General features: G+C 42.0%; 3 protein-coding genes across 7 annotated transcripts in view; all 3 read left to right on the top strand.

The window, feature by feature from the left end:
• LOC105917430 (histone deacetylase 4) overlaps positions 1-7,483 on the top strand; it is a 91,741-nt gene extending 84,258 nt beyond the window's left edge. For 4 of the 5 annotated variants that reach the window (XM_036127994.1, XM_021310426.2, XM_036127996.1 and 1 more), the window contains 2 exons: positions 1,075-1,219; positions 2,664-7,483. In XM_036127994.1, coding sequence (XP_035983887.1) covers positions 1,075-1,219; positions 2,664-2,706 — 188 coding nt within the window. In that variant the 3' untranslated portion in view covers positions 2,707-7,483. The remainder of the gene's footprint in view (positions 1-1,074; positions 1,220-2,663) is intronic. The other variant, XM_036127993.1, reaches the window with a different exon arrangement.
• Positions 7,484-9,431: 1,948 nt separating this feature from the next.
• LOC105917431 (ribose-phosphate pyrophosphokinase 2) lies at positions 9,432-19,130 on the top strand. Its single transcript, XM_012852236.3, has 7 exons — positions 9,432-9,753; positions 15,839-16,022; positions 16,209-16,307; positions 17,458-17,582; positions 17,688-17,861; positions 17,943-18,102; positions 18,191-19,130. Exons 1-7 carry the CDS (start codon positions 9,632-9,634, stop codon positions 18,281-18,283), a joined length of 957 nt encoding a protein of 318 aa, XP_012707690.1. The 5' UTR covers positions 9,432-9,631; the 3' UTR covers positions 18,284-19,130.
• A 3,189-nt stretch (positions 19,131-22,319) lies between these two features.
• On the top strand, positions 22,320-24,727 carry LOC105917429 (thymosin beta-12). Its single transcript, XM_012852234.3, has 3 exons — positions 22,320-22,456; positions 23,576-23,688; positions 23,787-24,727. Exons 2-3 carry the CDS (start codon positions 23,589-23,591, stop codon positions 23,813-23,815), a joined length of 129 nt encoding a protein of 42 aa, XP_012707688.1. The 5' UTR covers positions 22,320-22,456; positions 23,576-23,588; the 3' UTR covers positions 23,816-24,727.
• The last annotated feature ends 1,721 nt before the right edge of the window (positions 24,728-26,448 follow it).

The following is a 26,448-nucleotide window of genomic DNA, read 5'->3' as shown; positions in this document are numbered from 1 at the left end:
CATCACTTACTGTAGAAACTTCACCCCGGTCTTCAAATAACAGTGGACCTTGGACCACTGAGCAAGAGTCTGGGTTGTTGTTCAGAAGTGGCAAATATTAAACTTTTCTTTTTTTTTTTCTTTTTTTTTTTTTTTTTACAATATTTAAATTTTCTGAGACACAGAATCATGAAATCATGAAAGTTGCACAAAACAAAGGCTTGGAATATATCACTCTGAGCAATGATTCTATATATTTTGCAATGAGTGACAAAAAATAATAACTTTTTTTCCTAATACTTAAATTTTTTTGAGACGTAGCTGTATTTCTTTGCCTGCGCTTTGAGTTTAGAAGAAAAGGAGGATTGCAGAAAACATGGGTCACCTAAGTGTGCAAGATTTTTTCAATTTGAAGCAATTTTCTGTTTTCTTTTCCTTGTACATCCCTAATATCTACTAAGGGCTGGTCAATAATTCAATAACAATATATATATCGATTATAGAAAAAAAAAAGTTCAATAGAATAAAAGTTTTCCTTCTTTATGCATTCTAGCCTATCATGTGGATTAATATCAATCATTACATCCTCCCAACCAATCACAACGCAGATCCAGGAATGCTCCGCCCCTTTCAAAGAGTTCAGAGAGCACGTGTTCTATTTTCTTTTTTAAAAACTTGTAGTTTTGGTAAAAAGTTGGTTTAATAAAGGATTGAGTTTGAATTCAGTGTTTGTGTGTTCTGTATCTAAAAATAGGTTGCTAAGCAACAGCATAAAATGACCTGGGTTGCACTTAAAATATGTTTTGAATTTGTTGATAATTATCAATATTGATCAATGATTTCTATTTTACCGATATGCGTTTTTTTCCTACTATATCTACTGTAGATTTATAATGAACTGTATCTTTTTTTTATGAATTCAAGCAAAAATCAGAGTCTGAAAAAGTATTAAATATGAAATTAATTTTATATCAAACGTGAAAGAATCTGCCCGCTCTCTAATCAGACTTTCAGCTTTTGCCCCCCCCCCCCCCCCCCCCCCCCCCTTTCACTCGGGTTCATTTTGTGCTGTTTCTCTCTTGGTTTCCCTCCCAGGTAAGTACTGGCGCTCCGTGCATCGCTACTCATCGCGGCTGGGACTTTCTCTGCTGGAGGCCAAGCGAGGCGACTCGGAGGAGGCTGAGGCCGTCAGCGCCATGGCGTCTCTGTCCGTGGCCAACACCAACGCCATGGATCAAACGTAAAGTATCCCAGATCCATAAAAGGACTCCTGAGTGACAAACACCTGTAATTATTTGTATATTATAGGCTTTGAAAATCTCAAGAACTGTGGCATATTTTATTTTAGTGGTAGTTGTTTAGCTTCATTTTATTTCACCCATACTTGCAGCTAAACTTTAAACACATACAACCCCTTCTGCAAATATTGTGCAAAAAAATACAATAAAAATAGGTGTTGCAATTGGTAGCACACTTAATAACGGCTGCAAAATGAAGGCAGCTGTTTTATTCTTGTTAAATGATGGGTTTACAGTAATTAACAACATATTTTATGAAGCTAAGTTAAATTTCATTCGCCACATTCAGGCCTGATCGCTGCCAGACCATCAGAATTATGAAAATCACTTAAGCATGACCTGTCTGACAACACGAAGTAGGCTAAAAGACCTCAAAAAGCAACATTTTATGTCCTTATCTTATGAAAGTCATGTGCCTGACTAGAAAGGATCACATAGCCTTTTCTAAGGTTTAGTGAGATACTTTATTCCCAAATAGAGCAAGCCAAATTACTGCATGGGGTCATTGTTCTGCAAAAGCTTTTTCCCTGCTGCCATCAGGCTGTTAAACTGCTGTTGAACTGCCAAACTACAACCCACAAACTCTGCACAACATTTGCATTTTTTGCACATTTTACCATCATTGCAGCTCATATATTCACACATTTGCATTTTTTGCACATTTTTGCATCATTGCAGCTCATATAGCATTACAAATGCTATCAGACTCCTAGTCTTAAAATTGCACAAACAAATGCATTCATGCACAAATGCCCTTGCACAATCCAATCTGTACATAAATAATGTCTCTTTTTTTGTTACATTTCAATTGTTTGTATACTGTATATTTAAAATCTACTGTTTTCATTGTAAATCTCTGCCGCACCTAAAACTGTAATTTAACTTCTACTGCGATTTACAAAAGCTGTACCAAACGAAATTTCGTTCTGTACGCACTTTGTGCATACCGAATGACAAATAAAGTTGTCTAAGTCATCAATGATTTAACCAGGAAGTCACAAAACAACCCCGAGCAACATCTAAAGCTCTGAAGATTTAACTTACCAAGTCAAGTTCAGGGTTGAAAAAAAAGGCCTCTTGATTGACTTTTTGTCGCATTAATGTGTAGCTGTTTTGTCTCCCAGTATGTCTGGTATAAAGCTAACACAGCATTTCAGGACAATAACCTCATATCTACGGTCAAACATGGTGGTGGTAGTGTGATGGCCTGGGGCTGCTTAATGTCCTGGACAACTTTATTTATTTCAAGGCGGTTCACACGTCTTTAAATGTTGAGGGACCTGAAATTCTCCTAAAAATATGTTTCTTGGCCGGTACATAAAGTCTACGAAGAGCACGACGTCATCTGCGTATTAAGCTGACTGAACTGGTGTTTTCTTCTCCCAGCAGGGTGGAGGAGGAGCCCATGGAGGAGGAGGCTCCGCTGTAACTGAGGCGGGCGAGAGGGCGTCGCTGCGTTGCCATTGACCTCTCCGGAGACGAGCCTCGACTGACCCCTTCATTTAGCCCCCCCTAACCCCACTCAACACGTCAGTCACCTTGATCGGCGATCCCTCGGGTCTAAAGCGAGGGAGAGAGGGGCGGGCTCGGCCTCAGCGTAGGGAGCCAATCAGAAGACAAGAGGACTGAACTGGGGAGGGGGGGGGGAATTACGAAACTTAACGCGTTGCTTTTGCAGCACTCGTTCAGAGACATTCATTGTTTTTTCTGTCGGCCTTCGCACCTTCGCGTCGGCCCACAGCGGGCGGACCGTGTGGTCGCGGCAGCCGGCGAGTCCGTCTGGAGCCGGGACGGGATGGTGATCCCGCCGCAGAAAGGAAAAGGTGCACATCCGGTGCTTTACGCAGCTGCCCTCTCTGACCGCATCCAGTCGAGACACCAGGGACAGTGGACGTTCTCAGCTGTCCTTAAGCAGCTTGGGGGTGGGAGGGGGTCTTTTCTCTTAGCTTCATTCCCCACTAAACTGGGGGGAGGGGGACGCCGCGGCATCTGGGACATGTTTTTTTTTTTTTTTTTTATGTGCCGCGCTCACTGTGGTTTCCTGTTTTGCCGTCGGTCGAAGGAGGCTGAGACTGTCGCCGTGCCGGAGACGCCCGCTGGTGAAGGTTGACGAGTGGAGAGGAGTGCCTTGGAGAGGGTCCGCCTGTTTTCAGGATTGTTCAGGAAAAAAGATTGCCTTAACTTTAACCATTTTTCTCATTGAGGATTTGGTGCGAGGAAGCAGACGGGGAGGGGAGGGGAATGACAACAAAAAAAAAAACAAAAAAAAAAGCTAACAATCTTTCAGCATGTTTACTTAGAAAGTGATGGAGGCAGCATTTATGTCTCTCATGGCTTCTCTTGAAGAGTTACTTTACTTTTTGATGGATCTATTTTTCTGTAAAAAAGTTTAAAAAAAAGAGAGAGAGAGAGAAAGAGAGAGAAACCGCATCGTAAAAAAAGGTAGTTGCCAGCTTCTTTAGACAAGGGTGCAAACGCAGAGGAAGGAATCAGATCGCAAACTCTCAAAAACAGTTTAGCCTTTGATGTAGCCTCCCTTTAATGGTCATCGCTTTTCTTGCAGAACGATCGCAGAGCATGCATTTACGCAGATTTAACGAATGTCGCCCAAAAGAGAAAGCCGAGCAAGAAAAAAAAAAAAAAAGCCAAAGCATGAGTTTGCATTTTTACAGTTTCACTACTCTTAGATGGGCGGGTGGGGGAGTCAACATTTCACACATTGGCCCCATTTTTAACCCTCTATGGTATGCATTTAGGTGAAAAATGTCTGGAGCTTTTCATCTTAAAACAGACTAAACAAACCGTATAAAGTTAATTTTTAAATTAGTTTTTTTGTGGGGGAGAGTGAAGCTTATGTTGTACTATAATGGTTCATAACAGAATGTACTTTACACGCATTACATTTTGCGTCCCTTTAAAAAGGGTTTCTTATCTGAAAGCTGCCTCTAGACCACATTGCACCACTGTGGAGCAGCCCATTAAAGTGGGGGTCGTAGCGCCATTCCTCATAGTTCGGTTTACATCGTTAAAGCTTAGGAAAGAGAATTTTGATGCTGGTTACCACCAAAACAAAAATTCAGGCTATTGCTAACCTTTTGTAAGCCACAGTCGATTACTGGAAAGAATGGGACCCCCTTAACAATCTAAATGGAGCAGAGGCGCACAAAACAATAGAAAACTTGTTCAGGACGCAACTGATACATAAGTTACGTTTTTTTTTTTTTATCTGGTGCTCCTGACCCACCCCTGCTTATGCCGCCCTGGGCAATCGCCCATCTGGCCTCTATCAAAAGCCACGACTGCAAACACTATCAATATTTCATGCAGCCATGGCGATACCATAATGGTACATTGTTGTCTCAGGGCAACAGGCGCCTTTTAATGGTTTTCTACTGCTTAATAAACAAATATATTACGTTAAGCTGTAGGAATTTGTTTTTTTTCCCAGAGGAAATTCCGTTTTCGGATTTTCTTTATAGTTTAGAGGGTTTCATTTGTAAAAAAAAAAGTCTCCCATAAAAGGTTTGAAAGCGGCTTTTGTGAAAGTCGTGACAAATTAAAGCACTGTTATCGGTTCCTTATTGTCTCTCCTCCTTTTTTTTTAAGTATTGCGTTATTTAAAGAGGTGCCTTTTTGGAGCTCCGACAGTCCAGCGTGGTACCATAGAGGGTAAAGACAAAGCTCCCGACACCCCCGGTTCAATGTTTACTGATTTAATCCGCCTCGGAGCAGGCGAGCATTTCTTTACGCGTGCTGATCGAAAGGTTGGCAACTACCTTAGTGTGAGCGTCGCATCAGTCGTGTATATTTAATTGAATATATTTTGACGGTAATCCAAGTATTGTCGGTTTGTATATCTACGTGTATGAGGTTCCACATCGAGTCGTCGATTTTACGATATCAGAAACGTGTTTGGTTAAGCGTGTCCACTTTTTATTTTGTATCGTATAAGATTATTTTTCTAACGTTTTATTTTTCATTCATAGGTTTTGTTCTGTGTGTTCCTATTTTTTTTTTATCCATTTTATCTGGATAGATATAGGGCTGCATTCATGTACTTTTAGTGCTGTCGTCATTTATTCTTTCTTGTATTTATGGAAAAACAAGGAGCAACACTTTCTTTCTTTCTTTCTTTCTTTCTACGGCTCCCGAAGCCTTTTCAGCATTTTCATCGACTATGTATTTATAACATGTGCTGTTTATAGGAGATTTGTATATGGAAACTTTATAAATGTACTCTTACCTAATGACAGCTATGATATTGTGAGCAAAAATCCAGTGCGGTGTATAAGCGGCGTATTTAACTCGTCATCGACTGCGCTGTTTTTCAAGCGGCCCTCCAGCAGATCACTGCATGGCACTGCAGTCGACGTTACACGTTTCATCACTTTGTTGCCTAATCAGTTCATCCTCCTCCTGTGCGCGGGCGACGCGCATCTTTACCTTTCGATTGCCGTGTCTTGTAGCTGGTTGAGCTACCTGCGGCGGAAAACGGCGAAAAAGGAGAAGCCGACTTACTACAGTTTGAACCAGATGTTTACGTACGCTGAATAAAAGGCTTTTTTTCCCCCCTCCTCACTGTTGGACATGTAACCAGATTTTTTTTCCTGGCTTTATAAAGATAGGATCATTAAAATAGTAATATTTGCTAAATGCCAGAATAACAACATTGCTCCTGACTAAACTGGTGTAACTGGGTCCAGTTTGTAGGCTGACTTGCTTTAAATGATGCCCTCTATTTGAAAAGTTGTGCAAAACACCCACACAGCATGATGCCGCCGCCTCCATGCTTCAAAGTGAGGATAGTTTCCTTCTCTAGCTTTTCCCATTTTTCTCCTAATAAAATAATCTTCATTACGACCATATTTTACTTTAATTTTAGCTTCATTAGATCACAGGACATGTCTCCAAAATGATCTCTTAATGCATTTAAAAATCTATCGTTTTGATGTTGCTTTTGGAGCAATGGCTTCTTCCTTGCAGAGCGGCCTTTCAGCCCATGTCTTGTTTCACCCGATGATGACTTCTTGGAGGTCCATGAGGTCACACGAGAAAGCAGGTTTTTGAGGTGTTGCCTTCCGCTACATCCAGATGTGCGCCTCCATTTACCCCACATGTTGGGATTTAACCAATCAGAACCTTGCAATGCTGTGTGGCATCTTCCTTAAAGCGATCCTGGTAGTCTTGGCATTTCTAATCTTCTCAGTTTGAATACAAATAACAAAAAATGTCTCATTATTTTGGCATTTAGCAAATAAAAAACATTTGTTAATCCTGTCTGCCCTAAAACAGCAAAGGTTTAACAGTTTAATGTCAAACAGTGAAAAATGGGACAATTTTTATACAGTTTATGCAAATCTGGTTTCAACTGTAAATTAGACACCCATCATGTTTAAGTTGATTTATTGTTTTCTTAACCTGTAACATTTAAAACTGATTTGATGTTTTTTGAGCCTAACAAAACATTCCATTTATATGTTTAATTTGGCTTCTCTTAAGTGATTTTAATTTTTTTGTACAAACCTAAGTAAGGTTTTCTTCTTCTTTTTTTTTTTTTTTTGCTGTCTGCTCGCACCAACTTTTAACTCTTTGCATGGTCTGTGAGTCAGCATGCCTGCTTGTCTATGTAATGGTAAAAAAAGAAAAGAAAAAAGAAAATTGTATTTGCACAACAGAAGAACACTGGAGGACTTTAAAGTAAAAACCTCCCAGGAGCGCCAGGCGGGGAGGCCTTCTCCAAAACCGCCGCTGGCCAGACGAATTTCAAAGACTTGGGCGCTGAGAAGCATTTGATATTTTTGAGACAATTCAGCACTTACGGACTGCGTTTCAGAGAGACGTGCTCTGCCAAACCTCTGCAACATTCAAACCTTCAAGAAAAGACTCCCAAAGAATGTTTCTGCGTTAAAGGTTTTTTTTGTTTTTTATTTGTTTGCAAATGACAGATATTGTCTGGAAAGCAGTTTGGGAAAACAAAGGGCATCGTCATTTGATTGTCACACCCACCTCGGCCAGTTCTATATATACACATATATATAGACATATATATAAACCACTGTGGCTCAAGAGCAAATCTTGGTTTACATGTAAATTGATGAAAAAAAGTTATTTTTTGTTTGTCTCTGTTGATGAAAAATGTTCTCTTTCTTTGGGACCTACGCTTTAGACATTTCATCTCTGACATCTATAGAATATATTTCTGAAAATTACAAATGTTTCCTGTGTTTTCTTTTAATGAAACCAGATAAATGCCAGGATTGGGCAACTATTTTTTAACTGTTTCTTGAATTGGTAAAAAAAAGAAAAGAAGACATCTGAGCAGAATCCATTTAAAGAGATACGCTTCCAGTTATCTTGCTCAAAGTCCACATCAGCACCAGATGCTGCCCGATAATCGATCCTCTGCATGTGGAGGAATTCCTGACCTGACTCGGTATGGCGCCAGCAGTTTCTGATACGTGCTGCGTGTAAGTAAGTGGAAAAATTAAATCGCTTCCTCGCACATGACTGCAATAAAGTCTCAGCTTTTAAAGGAAAAGAAAACACTTTTGAGACTCTCTTGAGTGGAAAATCTAATTACAAAAACCAAGAATCACGAGGATGCATGCACGATTCAACCAACAAGTCTACTGTCAGGTGACTTCCATCGAAACATTTTCAGAGACGATATGATCTCCAAAATTTAAGGAATTAAGAGGAAAAAAGAACCCTTCAAAAGTTGCTTAACAGCTTACTTGTTTAAACAATTCATAAAATCACAATTATAATCTCCATATTAGCTTTAAAGAAAATGAAATTCTCTTAAAGGTTGTTTCAGTGGATTTCCAGAGTAAATAAAGCTACACTGGAGGATGCAATCTTCAGAAATAAAGGATAAACGGAGCTTTTTTATATAAAATTAATAGATCAGTAAAAAAAAGAACTGCTTGCTTGTGTTCTGATAACTGCAAATTCAATTTTAAGGGTTTTAATAAACTCCTTGTCTTTAAATAGCTGATTCTTTGAATGCATATTTCATTAAAATGTAATACCATAAAATTTGAGTTTAACCCAAGATCGGTTAGTAGAAATGTGTTCATATCACAGTATGGTAAGCTATTTTATCATTTTATATAACAGCTAAGCTCTTCAGAAAACACGTCTAACAACATTTCAGATATCTCTGATATTGTCTGTCTAATTATAGGAGATGACCTTACTTTTTTGTCATTTTATGTTTTGGACTTTAGGATTTCTTTATTTATTTAAAGCTTTTTGTCACACTGGTTGCCGCCGCCTTAAAATTTATTTTACTTAGGTCCAAACATGAAGAGGGCTGTTACTTAATGAAGGTACATGCCACATTTAGGATGCAGTGCCATTACTTATAGCTATGGCAACTTTAGGAAATCTCATTAAATGTTCAGTTCTTTATAAAGAAATCTCCAAATATCGCCGTCCAACCCATTACTCTGAATCAGGAAACTAAACAAACAATGTGATTTGCCATCTAGAATACACAGTGAACAGTTTAATTACAGCAGTACAGATTAATCCCAATGTTTGTTTGCCCCAACATGTGATATACAGAATATAGACAATAAATTATTGAGATTTCATCATTTTTTATAACCATTTATATCCATAATTAATAAAAAAAAAATTAAAAAAAGTGAGGAACAACAGGGTTCACAAAAATACATATGGAGAAAATGGTTGGTTTGCAGCTATGAAATGGAATTAGGAAAGGACAAAATGGCGTGTAAATATGAAGTGGAGTAATAAATTGACAAAGAGAGGGAACTGTCCAGTAATTATATGATACACAGCTTAATCTGAACAAAATCCTCCTCACTGCACATTAAAATTATGTATATAGTCACATTCAATAAATTTGATTATTATTAATCAAGAGCTGAACAATATAGATTAACCTTATTTCTGTTATATATAATTTTTTTCCACCTCCAGCTAACAAAAAAAACCTGCCTCTAAGATTAGAATATTGCATCACACCAATTAAAAAAGCAACATTTTCCATTCAGCCGTGACGTGGTTATATGCTAAAACGCCTTGCCATACACGTATAGTAAACAATAACTGCGCGTGTCTGTGACACTTCCCGCTGACCAATGAGAAGCGAGCTCCTCGTTTCAACATGCTAATCCTGACCTCTTATTTCCTCTCTGCCGAGTGTCTTCCGCGCGCTGCAACTGTGCCATGCTCGAGCTCCAGCAGTAGCAGGCTCCTTCCCCCCCACGTCTTCATCACCCCGTGGGGAGACCCCCCCTCCCTCTTCATATTTTCCGCGATCTCCTCCGTCGCTTTGTTTTTAACCCGGCCGCACCAGGCTCCTTTATTTAATTTCTTCGGACATGCCTAACATCGTGCTTTTCAGCGGGAGCTCCCATCACGACCTGTCCCAGAAAGTGGCCGATCGCCTCGGGCTGGAGCTGGGGAAGGTGATCACCAAAAAGTTCAGCAACCAGGAGACATGGTGAGTTCGCGATTTGGTTTTATTTAAACGCGATGCGATCTTTTTTTGCTTTGGTTCAATATTTCTCTTTATTTTATTTTTGGATGTAAAGGGGGGAAAAAAACAGGTCTTGTTCTCGTACGGCGCGCCATCATCGCCGTCACGTGTGTGTAGCTTAGCATCGTGCTAACATGTAGCCTCATGTAAACACAGCAAGCTAATGTTAGTGTTCCCTTTATCGGACAAAAGCCGGCATATACGCGGGTTTTTTTTTTCATGTTTTTGACACGCGTGTGGTTGAAACCAAGCGTAATGGCTGAGTTTAGATTATAACTCAAAGTTATGTTGATTTGCTGCGAGCTGTGATGAGAGTTCACGTCTCGTTTTTTCACTGTCCTGCTGAAGGGCTCCATGTTAGCCTAGAAGCTAACATGTGTAAGTTGTGTCACAGATGTGCTGGAGCAGCCTAGACAGCCACGTCCGAGCAGCTACTATTTACTTTATGTGTAATAATTGCTTTAAAGTTGCGTTACAGTAGGGATCGAGGGACAAACTATGCATAATAATCTGAAAAAGATAAAGCAACTCCTACATTAAAGATTTATGTAAGATTATTTAGGTAAAGTAATCTCTTGAATAGAAAAATGAAGTGAAAATACTATTAAAAACACACAAGTGCATACTTACGTGTAATAATGTCTATCTGTTATTAGTTACTGCTTAATTAAATAAGAAAATAGTTCGTTCGAATTTGCATTAATTGTTTGAAACATATTTATGTGAGGATGTCATTTAGTTTCTTCCATAGTCCTGCGGTGGTATTGTTACAAATCAATGCCTAGTTAGAGAATATTACTAAATGTATTGAATAACATTTTTTGTTTTTAACCATATAAAAGGTTAACAATATACTGAATATATCACATTACAGTATGGATATTATACATAGTTCAGTATATTATGGAATTAATTCATAGTCCTGTCTTACAAAATTGTCTTAATGTAAATATTTATTAATGTGATGAGTCAAAAAGGTTAAGTAGACATCATTTTTTACATAATTATATTTATCTATTATCACATACATGTTTAAACAATTCATTAAGTCTTTCAGCAATTTATTAAAATGCATATTTAAACAAATATGAAAACAACCTGTCAAATGTTAAAAGAACATATACACATTTGAATATTTGTTTTATTTAATTTCCTCATAGTTAAAAATGCCAAAAATGTATTTAAATAAGCACTTTTTAATGCAGTAATTACATTTTTAAAATATACATTGAATTTTTTTAGTCCAATTAAATTATATATGTGCAAATATTTAATTAGAATTCATATGCGTTTTATATACTGTTTAATCATTTCCCAGTCCTGTGTCGTATCAACGACAAACAGAACCACGTTTCAAAGCCTAAAGTTGTTCATCCGTACGTTTTAACTGATTATTTATTATTTATTTATCAGATGTTAGCTTGTTAGCTTGTCCATCGTCAGGAGCCTGCCCTGAAAATGTCCCGTAGAATAGGGGGCGGACTATGTCCAGCAACGGATGCACAGTCTGCAGTCTTATATTTATGTTCATTTTCCTGCAGTGTGGTTCAGTACAGTTGGAAACGGCAGACTCAGAAAAACCAGCTGAGCTGCTGTGGCGTGCACATTTAAATGCAGAGCGACCTGCGGAGCTCCCGGCGGTTAAATGTGATTAAAGCCGGCGGTGTTATCTTGCAGCATTGACCGTCTGTCGGGGAGGTTAATTACTGCGACTCTCCGCTGGTTGAATCACGCGGTTTGAGCTCCTTTCCCAACTTTCTGACTCGTGTGACTGCAGGCCTTCTTTCACGCAGCTCTGCAGAGGACGTTTCCAATTTACTGCCTGACTTTAGGCCCCGTTGTTCCAGGCCATGTGTGTTGCTTGAACCTTTTCTGCTGGGAAGGTTGACCCTTCTGGGCCCCATGCAGGTTCATCGTGGCGGTGTTTTTCCACTGCACCTTTCGTCCTAGCATGTGCTCATAGCCAACGTTTCCACAGAAGGGCATTTGTGCAGGATCGACGGCTCCGCAGATGCACTCAGCACGCACGGCACGGTGAAACACGGCAGCGGCTGCATCATGCTGTGGGGTTTAAAGCACGTCCGCGTGTTAGCCGTTTGTATGCAACAATGATCTATTACAGGAGGTTGTTTTCCGGTTCTGTTAACACGTCTTCATCACAATGAAGACGTGCCTTTTGCAATTAAAATTGCAAAAGGCACGAGTAGAAACGCTAAAAACTGTGTATATTCCACCCCAGGCCACTAGGGGGCGGTATGTTGAAGGAAAAAGTACTACTTCAAATGTGCCAGGGTTCGTTTATTCTTGCCTACACGACAACAGAGACCGAATCGCTCCACTCTGGAACACATTTTTGGATTGTGACGATTCGGATCAAAACTTTCAGTTTTAACCCAATGGAGAGAAAAAAAGCTCCTGTTAACTGCAACCAGTGTTCGAAATTAACTTCCTGATTCACCGGCCATGTTGGCCGGTAGACGTAACAATCAGTCGGCCAAGCATTTTTTTTTTTTTTTTACCGGCCAAACTATTACCTCTGACTGATTCCTGCTAAATATCACCACATACTCCCGCTAAGTAATTAGCCTGAGCTAAACGCTAGCTGTTAGCAAACGGACGTGACGGAGTGGCTGTGGTTCTCGCGTCACCATTGCTAGTCTTTGTGTACGTTTGTTGTCGTACGAGATGACGATTGAAAAACACGACTTATCTGGTGCAAACATTTACTCGCCGTGTGGTAGCTAGCTTACCTGACTCCGCCAGATGGATTTGCTCCACATATCCATCTGGAAACCTTCCGTTGAAGTAATTTTGGGAAGGGGTTAAAATACTGGTTAGCTGATTGGCCTTTGTTGGTGATAGACGGGCCAAATAAACCAATCATATTCGTCGTCTCTCTGTTACGAGCGACGACGAAAACACAACCACAAGCCAAGCTACTGTTGCTGCTGCAGGTAAAGGCTCGTTAGCTCAGCAAAGAAATACTCTGTAATTCCGATAAAACTTGCTCGATAGCCGCGCTAACGCTAGTTTCATCGGCTGAAGCCGCCATGTTCTTTAGACTGAACTGTCGCGCTTCTCGTTGCGTCACACCTCAACCCGCCTCAAAGCCAACGCTGATTGGACGTTCGTTTGGTGAACGGCTCCAAATTTTCTTTAACGGAGAGTAGCCAGACTGATCTGCGAGTGAAACCTTGAAAGCTCGCGAGATCAGGATGGTCTCACGAGGCTAGTAGCTAGCCCGCCTAACGGAAAATTTAATCGCATTTGCCGTCTGGCGATTGTAAATTTTTTTGTGCCCGGGGCCCTTAAAAATGGCCTAGTCAAAGTCCACACTTGAATCCAATCAGGAATCGGACACAAGGCTTGAAAGTTGATGTTCTCTATGTGGTCTTTCCATCCCAGTTGTGCGCTGGTTTGTTGCGGTCGGTCATAAAACACGGCACGCATCATGCGGCGCACTGCACATCTTTTATGAAGGTCAGAGCTTTTAGCGACGCCTGAATCTCTTTAACCCCGCTAAAAAAAACAATACATGGGTGGAAAGAGGGGGAAAAAAAAACTTTGATTATCCAGAGCGAGTTTTCTCTCTAGGGAACTGAGCCGTTTGTTTGACACAAAGTGCAAAAACAAAGATTGTCCTTGTCTCCCAGGGAGAAGGAGGTGAGCGGCGGCGCTGGTTTCACCTGCTGACCGCCGAGGTCGAGCGCCAAAGGCAGAGGGAGGGAGTTCCTGCGAATGATTTCCCACATTATTACTCTGTGTTTACTTTGCACGGATGGAATCTCAATGAAAGGCTTCATGTTTGTTTGGCATTAAGCGCTGTTGTGTAGCGCAGTAACCCACCATGACAAGTGGATGTTCGGCATTAACGCTAACTTTTTTTTAATTCCCTTTTTCCAAACAAAATTCGGCCGATTTGTCAACCAGGAAATGTTTTTTGTGTCGCTACGATGTTTGTTTTGCCCTGATGATCCGGGTTTGTTGTGGCTGCGCTCTGGTCTGGTCTATCAGGAGGAGTTGGATTGCTTTAACAAACGTTAGTAGTAGGCAGCATTATTGACAAAAATCTCAAAAATAACAAGTTATTAGCTGATTAATTAGGCAGCTTAATCGGCATGTTGCCTGTTTTAAAAGACGAGTGATAGATGGCTCCTTAAGTTTCTGCAGCAATTAATCTGTACTTGCTCTGCGTCTGGAAGTCTCTCCAGAAAGCTGAAATTGGCTTCCTTATAAACAAAGCACGACAAACAGCTAGTAGCTGAGCAGTAGTGTGCAGCAGCAACAGGTGGGGGACGGGCAGCTCCGTGTTACTGTCTGTGAAACAGATATGGCACCTCTGTTAAAGGATTTAAACCGATGTTTTGGGGGAAAGCGGCCAATGCCTGGTGTAGTTACTGGTACTGGGAACCTCGGTCCTCTCCTGTCTGTGACATCTGAGTTATATCTAGTTATATCTCAATATATAAACTTGTTTGGATAAGCAAAATAACCTTTTTTAAATAATTTATGAATATTAATCTATGGCTTGAATCCACAGAACAGAAAACAACCTTTATCAGAGGCATAGAGTGAACGAGGTGAATAAGGGGTTGAAGTCGTCCTTTGGTTTCTCACTACCACCACCTGCTGGACTGGAGGTGTAGTGCAGTTTTCTCCACAGCTTCCCCATACGTTACTAAGCTGATTTAAATACGTTTTCCGCAGCCTTTCAGAGCAGTGGAAACTACACACAAATTACCCAGGTAGGGGAAAAAACAGGTATTAAATTGTGGGATTTTTCGTGGAATGAGGGCTTTATACGTATAATACATGGTTTACCACAGGGCAGAAAAACATTTACATTTATGGCATCATCATATGGTGGCATGTGAATACGGTTTTATAGCAGCAAGCTACTCATGACTCCCTCCATGTAGCGTCTTGGTGTAGCGCAAGCTAAGGGACTTTAGCTGCTGTCAGTGTAGACGTCTAGAGAAATACTGCGATACTTCAACTCATACTATAAATACTTTAAAAAAAAATTCAATAAATTTCACCTGTGGACATCATTGGTTCTGTAATTGCACATTTCTAAATATTTGTTTGGATCATGGGTCTGCAACCCGTGGCTCTTTGGACCTTCCACAGTGGCTCTTAATAACTTTGGCTGCAAATTACATTTTTGTGATGGTATTTAAATGTAATAATGATGATAAATGCAGGTTTTAGCGGGGTTTTCTTGGAATAATTGCTTTTAATTTTCACAACAGAATGATGCAAAAGTGCCAGTAATATTTAATTTTAAATCAATATTTTTTCATACGTTTACTTTTTTTGCATTATCCACAAATATCTACATCCCGTCCATCCTCTTTTTTCTTTTTACCTCAAAATAGACATAAAAGTGTGTTTCTTTTTTTAATGATGGCAACATATTTTCTACAGTAGATCTTTATCAAAAATTAGAATTTGTCTTACTTCAAAAGGCCTGAATGAGTGTAAGTCAAGTGGACTGAGGGCAAAATGGCTCTCTGGACTGTGAAGGTCGCAGGCCCCTGGTTTGGATCATCGGTTTCACAATGACGCTCATCAGGAAGCTACGTTGTTACACTACGTTACAGCAAATGTTGTTTTTAAGCCTGGTCGCTTGGAAAGCTTGTGTGCGCGCCTCAGCCACGTGACGGGGGGCGGTTTCCCACTCAGGAATGTTTCACACACACACACACACACGCTGCAGCGGCGGGAGAAAAAAAAAAGTCTCCAACGGAAAACTATCCGTGGTGGGAAGCGGATTAGCAGACCTGCCTTTTAGCGGCTCAGTCATACCTCGTCACATTCAGCTTTACTTTCACTTTCAGACCAGAATGTGGCCATTTAGCTCAATCTGTTGGCCTTTGCTGCATTCTGGCATCCAGGTGGTAATATATTGCGCCAAAAATCAGTTTGGGTTTTATGATTCGGTGTTTGCCGCACACAGAAAAGCACGAAACAGTTGTTTTCAACATTTTCCCCACAAATGAAAGCTGTTCTGCTTCCTGCGCTGATGGCCGTCGTTTCTCGCCGACAGCGTGGAAATCGGGGAGAGCGTCCGCGGCGAGGACGTCTACATCATCCAGAGCGGCTGCGGCGAAATCAACGACAACCTGATGGAGCTGCTGATAATGATCAACGCCTGCAAGATCGCCTCGTCGTCCCGCGTGACCGCCGTCATCCCCTGCTTCCCGTACGCCCGGCAGGACAAGAAGGATAAGGTGTGTGTAAGTGTGTGTGTGTGTGTGCGGCTGACGTCATGAGGACGCCTGGTTTGCATGAAGCCGCTGACAAGTGCAGGTCTGCACATGCAGAGCGTCGCTGATTCTGCACTAAAAGCTCCTTTTTTTTTTCCTTTTTTTTTTTTTAAACGATCGCTTCTGATCGGCCATCTTCTCTGTCTCCAGAGCCGAGCCCCCATCTCGGCCAAGCTGGTGGCCAACATGCTGTCTGTGGCCGGCGCCGACCACATCATCACCATGGACCTCCACGCCTCGCAGATCCAGGTCTGTGAGCTGAAGCTAGCAGCTCTCTTACTGTGCCGTTTCCTCCGTGGGTTTACAGACGCTTCCAGGAGTTATCGCAAGCACAACACCTCCTACTTTCGCTTTTCATGCAGTCTTTTCGTCAGCCACACCGTTTTTTTATGGGTTTATGGTCTGGGAGCTGAGAGGAAAGTTTCTTTTTGTTGACCTGGTCATTTTTGAATCACTATCCTGCTAAAACGCCTAATTCTGACCCATTTTCAGCCCACAGCATATTTTCTCTACCATATTTAACATATGGTATGAGGTGCCATAATGCAATAAAAACATTTAATTTATAGGATTATTAAAACAAACTGGGTATAGATGCATGAAATGTATAAAAACACATCTAAAATGAAAAAAGTATGTGTAAGTTGTGAACTTTAAAAAAAAAAACAGCAATAAAGTGTCACCATATATGTTCCATATATGGAAGGCCAACAGTGCCACAATCCAATAAACAACAAATATAATATATAATTTTTTTTTCAAGATCATTTAAATAAAAAATATTGAACAGAAACACACCTTTTAATTATATTAGTGCTGCAGTAGGTTATGAATTTGTAGCTATTTTGAAACCGCCGACCAATCACCTTAGCTATAGCCGTGTTAGCCCCGCCCACTGACTGATGGGCGAGGCAGGCTGATCAAACTAATTCATCACCCGCTGCTACACAGGAGCAATAATTAAGTAAAGAATTATAAACAACGGTAAAACAACTGAACAGGTTTTTAGCCTATATTATATACACATTTTGATAGATTATATTTAATTATAATTAAAAAATGAATTTTCTTTCGCAACTGACCCATTAGTCAGCTAATGTGTGCGTCTAAATCGGCTGATTGTTTTTCCCACGGCTGCCGGATATCCAATTAGCTCCCAGCCGCCCCCCTTACCTCAGTTATTCTTTAAAATTTGAACAATTGATCCGATTTCTGGCCGTCTGGCTTATCTGCATTGTCTGTTCTCTTGTCTTTCCTGTTTTGAAGAGGGACCTAATGGCCCTTAAGTCATACTCTGTATTACTACTCGAATTAGAAAAGTTATAAAGGTGGGAAACGCTCCGTTTTACATTGGTGGCTCGGCAGTGAGGTTGACGGGTTTGTTTTTTTCTTGTTGAAGGGATTCTTTGACATCGCGGTGGACAACCTGTACGCTGAGCCCGCTGTCCTGCAGTGGGTCAAAGAGAACATTCCTGAGTGGAAGGACTGCATCATCGTGTCCCCAGATGCCGGCGGAGCAAAGCGGTAAGCAGCCTGGATAAGATACCCTGGTGGTGGGGTCAAAGGTCAGCTTTTTGTCAGATAAGCTGGAGATCTTTCTAACTCGTCTTTTTTCGCTCGTCCGCTCAGCGTGACGTCCATCGCCGACCGCCTCAACGTGGACTTCGCCCTCATCCACAAGGAGAGGAAGAAGGCCAACGAAGTGGACCGCATGGTGCTGGTCGGCGACGTGAAGGACCGCGTGGCCATCATGGTGGACGACATGGCGGACACGTGCGGCACCATCTGCCACGCCGCCGACAAGTCAGCACCCTTTTCTTTTTTTGAATCCTTTTTCCCCCACGGCGTCTCTTGAAGCTGACGTGTGCGTGTCCGTCCCGCCAGGTTGATCGACGCCGGCGCCACCAAGGTCTACGCCATCCTCACGCACGGGATCTTCTCGGGGCCGGCCATCTCCCGCATCAACAACGCGCCGTTCGAGGCGGTGGTGGTGACCAACACCATCCCGCAGGAGGAGAAGATGAAGGCGTGCCCAAAAATACAGGTAGGCCCGGTCACATGACCAAGCGGCGGCGCAGTCCGCGGTGAGAGCGCCTCAGACACACGTCTGCTTTCTGGTCGTCTCCCACCAGGTCATCGACATCTCCATGATCCTGGCCGAGGCCATCAGGAGGACCCACAACGGCGAGTCGGTGTCGTACCTCTTCAGCCACGTGCCTCTGTGAGGAAGAACAACCCCGCCGCCTCATCATCCTCCTCCTCCCACCAGACCACTCGGTCGGCACTTTCTGGCCTCTCACGTCCGGCAGCGAGGCTCCAGGCGGCCGTGACGCGTTCAGCAGACAAGACCAAGTTTGGATTCATGACTTCACTCTGTTTCCTGTTAGTTTCCTCCTTTATCTGCAGCAGGGACCACCCCCCCCCCCCCCCCCCGCCCCCCGCTTTAACCACGTGGTCCATCACACCATTTCATTCATGTCTTAGTTTTACCTCTTTTTAAAGCCAGCTTTACTCATGCCTTCCTCTCTGTTGTATCATGAAAACGTTTTAGGCAGCGTTTGCTTTAGCGCCTCCTGGTGGTGTCTCAGTTTTCATTTTATTTTTTCATTTTATTTTATTTTTTTCAGCCTCACCAAACGTTGCTGTCATGACTTTGCATGACTTCCCCTCTGATCTAATCCTTTCTAATTGTACTAAAATTGTTCCTAAGACTAACCCAGGGGTTGTTGGCAGGTGCTTGGCCTGCTCTCTCTCCTACAAATAAAAGGTCATGAGAAGTGATGGAGTCCAAAGCTTTTGTCGTTTTTACCTTTATTATTATTATTATTATTTCTTTTTTTTCCTTTTTCGTAGTGTTTAGAATCCAGGCCCAATTTGTTTGTAAAGCGGTGTCATTAAACCAGCTGTAATGGGTCATTTTTGTTCAGTAAAGGCAGGTTTCACAGTGTGCCTGAAAGTGGCTTTAAAGGTGATTAAAACAAAGAAATGTGATGATTACTATTTTTTTTTTTTTATGTGCCACGGTAAAAGCTGTTTCTTTTTAATAATAAAGATCTGAAAATTGCAAACCGACCCTGGATGAGTCTGCCTTTCTCTAACGTTCAAAAATGAGCAGAAAGAAACCCGTGAAATGATCACCTAAATGAAGCTTTAGGGTAAGTTTTAGTCTTTTCCACCTGCAGGTTTGCCGACATCTTTGCATCAGAGCAGAAGAGTGATCTGATTGCCACCAGTGCAGAGCTTGCCTAGAGCGTCTTCACAAATGATGAGGCAGGGAGCTTCCACAATGGTTTCGGGACGAGTGATCCGGCAAAGACGACGCCTTTTCAGGAAAAAGACCGAGTTCAGAGGACATGTGCGGCGTTGGTTTCCTGATTGTTTCACACAGTATCCTGCTACCGTCCGCGTGACTTTAAAGATCCCACCTGTGAAAATACTGCACCAGAGGCGAGAAAACTCTCCAGACGTGGACCTTTGCTGAGAACCCGTTGTCGGGTTTTCAAAATGCAGGCCGACAAGTCGCTCCCGGGTCACCATAAGTCCGGTTTTCTCCTAAAAGTTGATTGGTGTGTCACTTAAACAGGATCAGAGGGAGTTTAATATCAGAATATACTTTATATTCGTAATATTTTTATTTTTGTAATAATACGAGTTTATTTTCGTATCCCTTTGGCTTCATTCTCCTGACTTTATTCTCGTAGAGAATAACAATAATTAAAAGAATCTAACCTGGCTCTATTACTCCAGGAGTGAAATACTTCTGCAAACTGTGATTATTGTGAAAATTCCCCCTTTATTCTCATATGACGTTTTTCTCATAATATTACCACTTGTGTATCTTCTTTTTTTTTCATTATTCTCCTATGACTTTTTTCTGATATTAGTAATTTTATCTCTTTAATACTCCCCCAAAGAGTCTGTTCCTAATCTGTCTATACCAGATCTTAAAAGATTCAGATGTGACATGGTCTTATGAAGGACCAATTGACTTATACTCTCTCTCTCTCTCTCTCTCTATATATATATATATATATATATATATATATATATATATATATATATATATATATATATATATATACGGTCTTATGAAGGACCAATTGACTTATACTCTCTCTCTCTCTCTCTCTCTCTCTCTCTCTCTCTCTCTCTCTCTCTCTATATATATATATATATATATATCTATATATATATATATATATATATATATATATATATATACGGTCTTATGAAGGACCAATTGACTTATATTCATAACACACACAGACTCATCTCTCTGTCTCTCTCTCTCTCTCTCTCTCTCTCTCTCTATCTATCTATATATATATATATATATATATATATATATATATATATATATACACACCTATATAAACACACACCTATTTATTAATACTTCAAAATCTATATAAACACATCTATATACAAAAACATTATCTCTCTTCGTTCTGCCAATCTATCAATCTATATGTATTACTTTACAAGTTTATATAAGCTACATCTATATTTTTCTATCTGTATACTTAAAACATATACACAGGGAACATAGACGTTCACTACCTTCTGCCACATACAATATGGCGGTGACGTCGACGTGCAAACCTGCGCCCAATGAGGCGTCTACGTATATTTATATGTCTGTGATTGCTCAGCAACCTTGTTACTGGTGCACCATCTCCTGCCACACTTTTCCTTCCACTCAACTTTCTAAAAAAATGCTTGGGTACAGCACTCTGTGAACAGCCAGCTTCTTTAGCAAGGACATTTAGGGGCTTCCTCTCCCTGTGGAGGGTCTCAGTCACTGTCCACTGAGAGACCATTTAGAGCAGGGGGTCACCAAGGACCACATATGGGGGCCTCAGGCCTGTTCTAAAACTAGCTCAACCCTCCAGTGAGCTGCATCTAAAACGTTATTTTAGTCTCTTGCTCTACTTTTTTGATCACTTGCATTTATAGATTTAAAATGACAACATCTAAAAACAAAGGAGCATTGCAGATATGTTTATTGGTGAGCGCTGACTCTTCTAGTTCAAAGGTCAGTACTGGTAGCCCTTTGTGTGATAAAGTACCGACGAAGTAGCTCTCAGTTCCAAGAAGGTTGATGACCCCTGATTTACAGGCTCAGGAAGCCTTTAGCCGTGTTAACTTTTTCACAATATTACAGTTTTCTGAGACACTGAATCCTCGGTTTTCATTTTCATAATCAAAATTTCAAGAAATAAATGGTTTCAATATTTCACTCTGTGTGATGAATCTTTATAACACAAATTTCCCTTTCCTAAATGAATTAACTTACTCAAATTGTTCTTGTTTTTTTAGCCAAACCTGTATTTTTTCCACTGGCCCACACATAAACACCTGAAACATATTTAAATCATGTTCCAGATTTCTCCAGTCTGCAATAGGAACCCTGTTCACTTACACGTCCCTCTAGTGTATTGAAATCCCTGCTCTTGAGTATCTAAAACCAGTTTCTAACACTGATCTGATGTCACCAAAGTACTGCTTACTTCTACTTTCCCACTCGTATCATGTTCCGTGCTTTGGGAGTAGTACTTCTCAAAGATGCAGTTCCTCAATGGGCATGTTCTGAACATATTTCTCTGAATATATTTCTCTAAAAGCACGTTTGTGCTTTTTTCCCCCCACCTTTTCAATCAAAGTCCAATTGAGGACAAGTTATCTCCTAAACGAGGGGGAGATCTGGATCCCAAACAGCTTCTATGATTGGTCAGACTGACTCTAAATCCATTTAATTGTTGATTGGCCACACATGGCAGGTGGCAAGCACAGTTTCAGAAAAGCGGTCATATATAACTATGTGAATATACAAATAAATCAAACGAGATTGTTTTGAACTTTAATTTGGCTAAAACGTTTTGCGAACCCACCTCTATAAATACATTAAAATGAAAGTTGAATGTCACAAGTTTGCCCAAACGTTTTGACTGCTGCACCTCGCTTCGCCACCAGGTGGCGCCCGGTGTTCATGGGCTGGCAGGAAGAGCAGGAAAAAGAAAAAAAAAACAAGAATCAGGAAGAACCCGTTTTACGCATTTATTTTAGGGCACTAACAAGTCACCTCGATATAAACGACACTATAAACTGCGCATGTGCCGCATCACGCATTCTGAGTCTCATTTTAAATTCAACGCAGATGATAAAAACACGATTTCACTCGTTTGCTTTTCTTTAAGGAATATTTTGGGGAGTGAGAGTTTTCTCCCCTTTTTCTCCAGCAGGGGGCGACAGCGCGCGAATGATTGGGGAGGGGGGAGCTGGTGATGTCACACCTCATTAGCATATTCCTTGCTATATGAAGGGTTTGCGCAAAGCCATCCAGCACTACTGCTGCAACCCACCGAGCAGAGACATCTCATCAGCGAGCCAGCGCATCGGTAAGCGGCCAGCTTCCTCATTTCTGGGAGTTTTTATTTATTTTTTATTTTTTTTGAATGTCGTTCCAGCAGCTTTCTGGGAGCTGAGCTGCGGGATTAATGTCGGATTGTGGTGACGATGCACAGCAAGGATTTCAGGGGATGAACGGCGGTGGAGTTAAAAAAAAAAAATAAAAGGATTTAGTTCTGATTAAAACATAGCTTATTAGAATTACGTCAAATATATCATGGCGTACAATGACATGAAAGTTAATTGCGCCCTTTGTGTCGCGCGCGCACAGTCTCGCCGCTTCCCTTTGTTGTTGCTCAGGGTGCGCGTGAGCTGCACGCGCTCGGTGCTCTAAACCCGCTGCTTTTTTTTTTTTTTTTTTCCTCCCCTTTGCAGGGCGACTATTCCGTTAAAGGATTGTCTGTGGGCGTGTTTTTGTTTTCTTTCGACTTTTTATTTTTATTGATATTGAGGCGGAGCGGAGGAGCTCACGTTGTGTCTGTAAGGCCCGCCGGACTAGGCTGAATCTGGGCGGTGGTTCCTTCAGACTGCGAACCCCGACGGCCGAAGTACGCAATGGGTGCTTTTTTTTTTTTTTTGCGGATGTTGCACAGCTGCTGTCCGTGCTTGAAGAGAACAAATGAATAATAATAAAAAAAAAAAGAATCTAAAAATTAAAGGCATGCATTCCCTGCCTTATCTCAAGTCTACCCAGTATGGGAACTCCCTTTGTTATGTAAATGTCTAGGCTTGAACAGGCTTCAGTGTCATTATGGCCCCCTCGCGCCCTCACACACAATCTTCCCCCGGTGCAACATCCCGGAGCTGCGCGCGCGGGGCCGATCAAACCGGGCTCTGCTGCGCCTCGGGCGAACAAAAGGAGGCGGTCCATTTCCGCGCACATTACAAGGAGAGAACTGAGAAGCAGTTATTTGTTGGCTGAGATTTTTTTTTTTTTTTTTTTTTTTTGGGGGCAACGCCCTCCCTGCCCCCCCCTTCCTGAATGAAAACGCCACAGCAGACCGCTTTAGTCAAGCCTAAAAATGCGCCATTGAGGGGGATTGAATTCACAGCAGGTGCAATAAATTAACTCAATTTGTGCACTTTTTTTTTTCTTCCCCCTCTTTAAGACTAACTGCAACAATGAGTGACAAGCCCGACATCTCAGAGGTGACCAGCTTCGACAAGACCAAGCTGAAGAAGACGGAGACGCAGGAGAAGAACCCCCTGCCCACAAAAGAGAGTAAGTCCCCCCTCCGGACTCCTGCTTTCTAGGATGTCCTACCAGGAGAGATTGACTAAATCCCCTGTTTTTTTTTTGTTTTTTTTTGTCTCCCGCAGCCATTGAACAGGAGAAGGCATCATCATGAAGCCCCTCCCTTGCCGTCATGCACTGTACACCCCCTTCTCCTCCCGCATTGCCTTGTTTTCAGTCACTTCTTTTAGCTGTATAACTCTGTAACCGAAATTATGAATCGACGACTATAACCAAGCTGCACAGCCATGCGGACGGATGATGCCTTCGTCAGCCTCGTCCTCCTCTCTCCGGTTCCCACCTACATGCTCCCATCTGTCGGCTCTGTAACAGAGGAGGGGGAGAGGGGGGGGCTCTGATTTGGTCCATGTCTCCTAAACCACCTAGACTGCCAAGGCTGAGCTGCAGGTTGAGGGACGAGGGCGTGGCCTGCGTTCCAGGAAGCTCATCATCATCATCATCATCGTCGTCGTCGCACCTTCACCACCACCTTCACCACCCAGCATCCTGTGTGGCTGCTTTTGCGCCAAAGCTGAGGCGTCTGGCTTTTTTTTTTTTTTTTCGTCTTCTAATTTTTGGAAATGCACAACTTTGTTCGTACGCTGGCCAAAATGTAAATGCCCAAAAAAATTGATACTGTCACATTTTTTTTTTTTTTTTTTTCTTTATGTATACACGGATTAAAATGACGGGTTCCATCTTGATCTGGGAGACGCTCCAACGGACCTAGCTTAGGGTCCAGATGTAACATACTAGGGCCCTTTTTTCTGTTTTTTTGTGAGCGAGTGATTCGGGGGCAGCTCTTGTGTTTTGCAATCTCTCTCTGAATCGTCTCGCTTAAAGGAAAATTGTTTGGGTAACTGGTTCTGTGTGTTTTGCTTTGAACTGTTAATCAAACTTCTTTTGGAGTTTTTTTTTTTTTTTTGTAAATTTTCCCAGCAGTCATGTTACTCTGCCACAAACCATTGCCAGAAAATGGAAAAAACCGTGAAATGTTGTAATAAAAAGAATTTGTTACTAAAAAAAATGAACTCTCGGCTGCTCCTTTTGGCGACATCGCACGGACTCTAAAGACATTTAGCCTTGCAGAACAAACGCTTGCATCACTTTCAGGTTTTCTGAGGTTTTAAGCTAAGATTTAATGAGTAAACCCTTTAGCCAAGACTGCTTTTGTGCAAGATCCAGGAAGTAGATGGTGTTCAGTGGGCTAAAAGCTACACTTATGTTGACTAAACTCAAGCTAGGGTTACCGAACTAATTAAGCTCCACTAGCCTACAATCTTTAGATCAATGGTCTAATACTCCAACACCAAGCCAATATTGGCTAAGGAGAGCTCTGCATCGACTACATGCTGGTGTCTGTTCAGCCATTGGCCTCGGGTGTAGGGCAAGGGACATTGGCCCTCAAGGGTTTGGGTTTGAGACCACTGGTTACTGAAATGGCTGAATTCCCTCATCCCCTGTTATCCAGAGGCCTGGCATGATGCCCTGTGATTAGCTTTTTAGGTGTCTGGTTGCAGATCTCAGGCACTTCAGTATCTCAGTACTCTACGCTCTATAGTTGTACCTGCGTTGGTCTGCAGTAGTGTTACATCCTGGCCTGACCCAGAACGCAGCGTGTAGCCTCTGCTGGAGATTAACTTGGCCCTGGTCCTAAATTAGCCGCTCGGTACCAGGTCAGTAGCACGGCGTTGCTTAAAGAGCTGCTCCATATATCGCCCAAGGTGTGGTTTACTGCTGGGGGGGCAGAGCGACACTGTCAAGCAAACGGGCACCGGACGTAAAAACCCACACTTGGTCAATGCAGAGAATGGCCTTTATCCCTTTAAATTACGTTTGATCTTAGGAAACGTTAGTCAACAAATCTTAGACGCTAATGTAAGTGGATTACTGTCCAATCAGCTGCTCCTAATGAGGCGTTAATCTCAGTGGGGGGGGGGAGGATGCCGTAGCTGTGCAGGTTGGTGGGTGAGGGACGAGGCTGGCCTCCACGCGCTCAGATGGGATTACCGCCGCGGCTTTTCCTCGGGCCTTCCAGAGAAAGTGGATTTAAATGTGAAGCAGCTGATGGGGTGGGGTCAGATGTGTCAGCAGCGCGCCCATCCCCACCCGTGTCCTGCCTCGTAACCCGTGGCAACAGCTGCTGCTGAGTCACCGCCTGTCTGGCGTTGGCAGGGCTGGATGCTCGGCGTAGAGCTCGTCTCTCCCCGGCGAGCATCAAACATGTCCTGCTGGCGTGTTTTGAACCAACCCCCTCCTCCCAAGGAGATTATGAATACGCCACGTTCTGCCACTCTGTCTATATTTAGATGTATTTGTCCATCTGGCTCCTGCATTGTTTCTCCGGTGAAGGCATTTCTTTGTTACTGGCACGATTAATCAAACGGCATCCGAAGGGGAAGTCGTCCGCTAATGCAGATCCATTTCCAGGCAGCTAATGGATCTCAGATCTTTGTCTTTCAGCTCTTCTTAAGACAGAAGCTGACCCTTGAACATACTTTTTTTTTTGACCACCGCCAGCGTTTCAAATTGTCTTAGAGAACATTTTTGGCTGGTTGTTCCCACGTCGGCAGAGTGAAGCTCGTTCAAAGGAGATGTATTTTCTTGTCTGTTGGTCTTGTTTTCCCAAGACAACGGAGCTAATCACGTCACGTTCATCTGATTATCTTGAGAAATTTGTCTTCTCGGAAATCCAGAAATTATTAAGAGTGATCAGAAGCAAGATAATTAGCCCCCGAAACAGGTGCT

Source organism: Fundulus heteroclitus, chromosome 24, assembly GCF_011125445.2.
Source record: "Fundulus heteroclitus isolate FHET01 chromosome 24, MU-UCD_Fhet_4.1, whole genome shotgun sequence".
Lineage (NCBI taxonomy): Eukaryota > Metazoa > Chordata > Actinopteri > Cyprinodontiformes > Fundulidae > Fundulus > Fundulus heteroclitus.
This window is presented reverse-complemented; position numbering and strand designations above follow the sequence as displayed.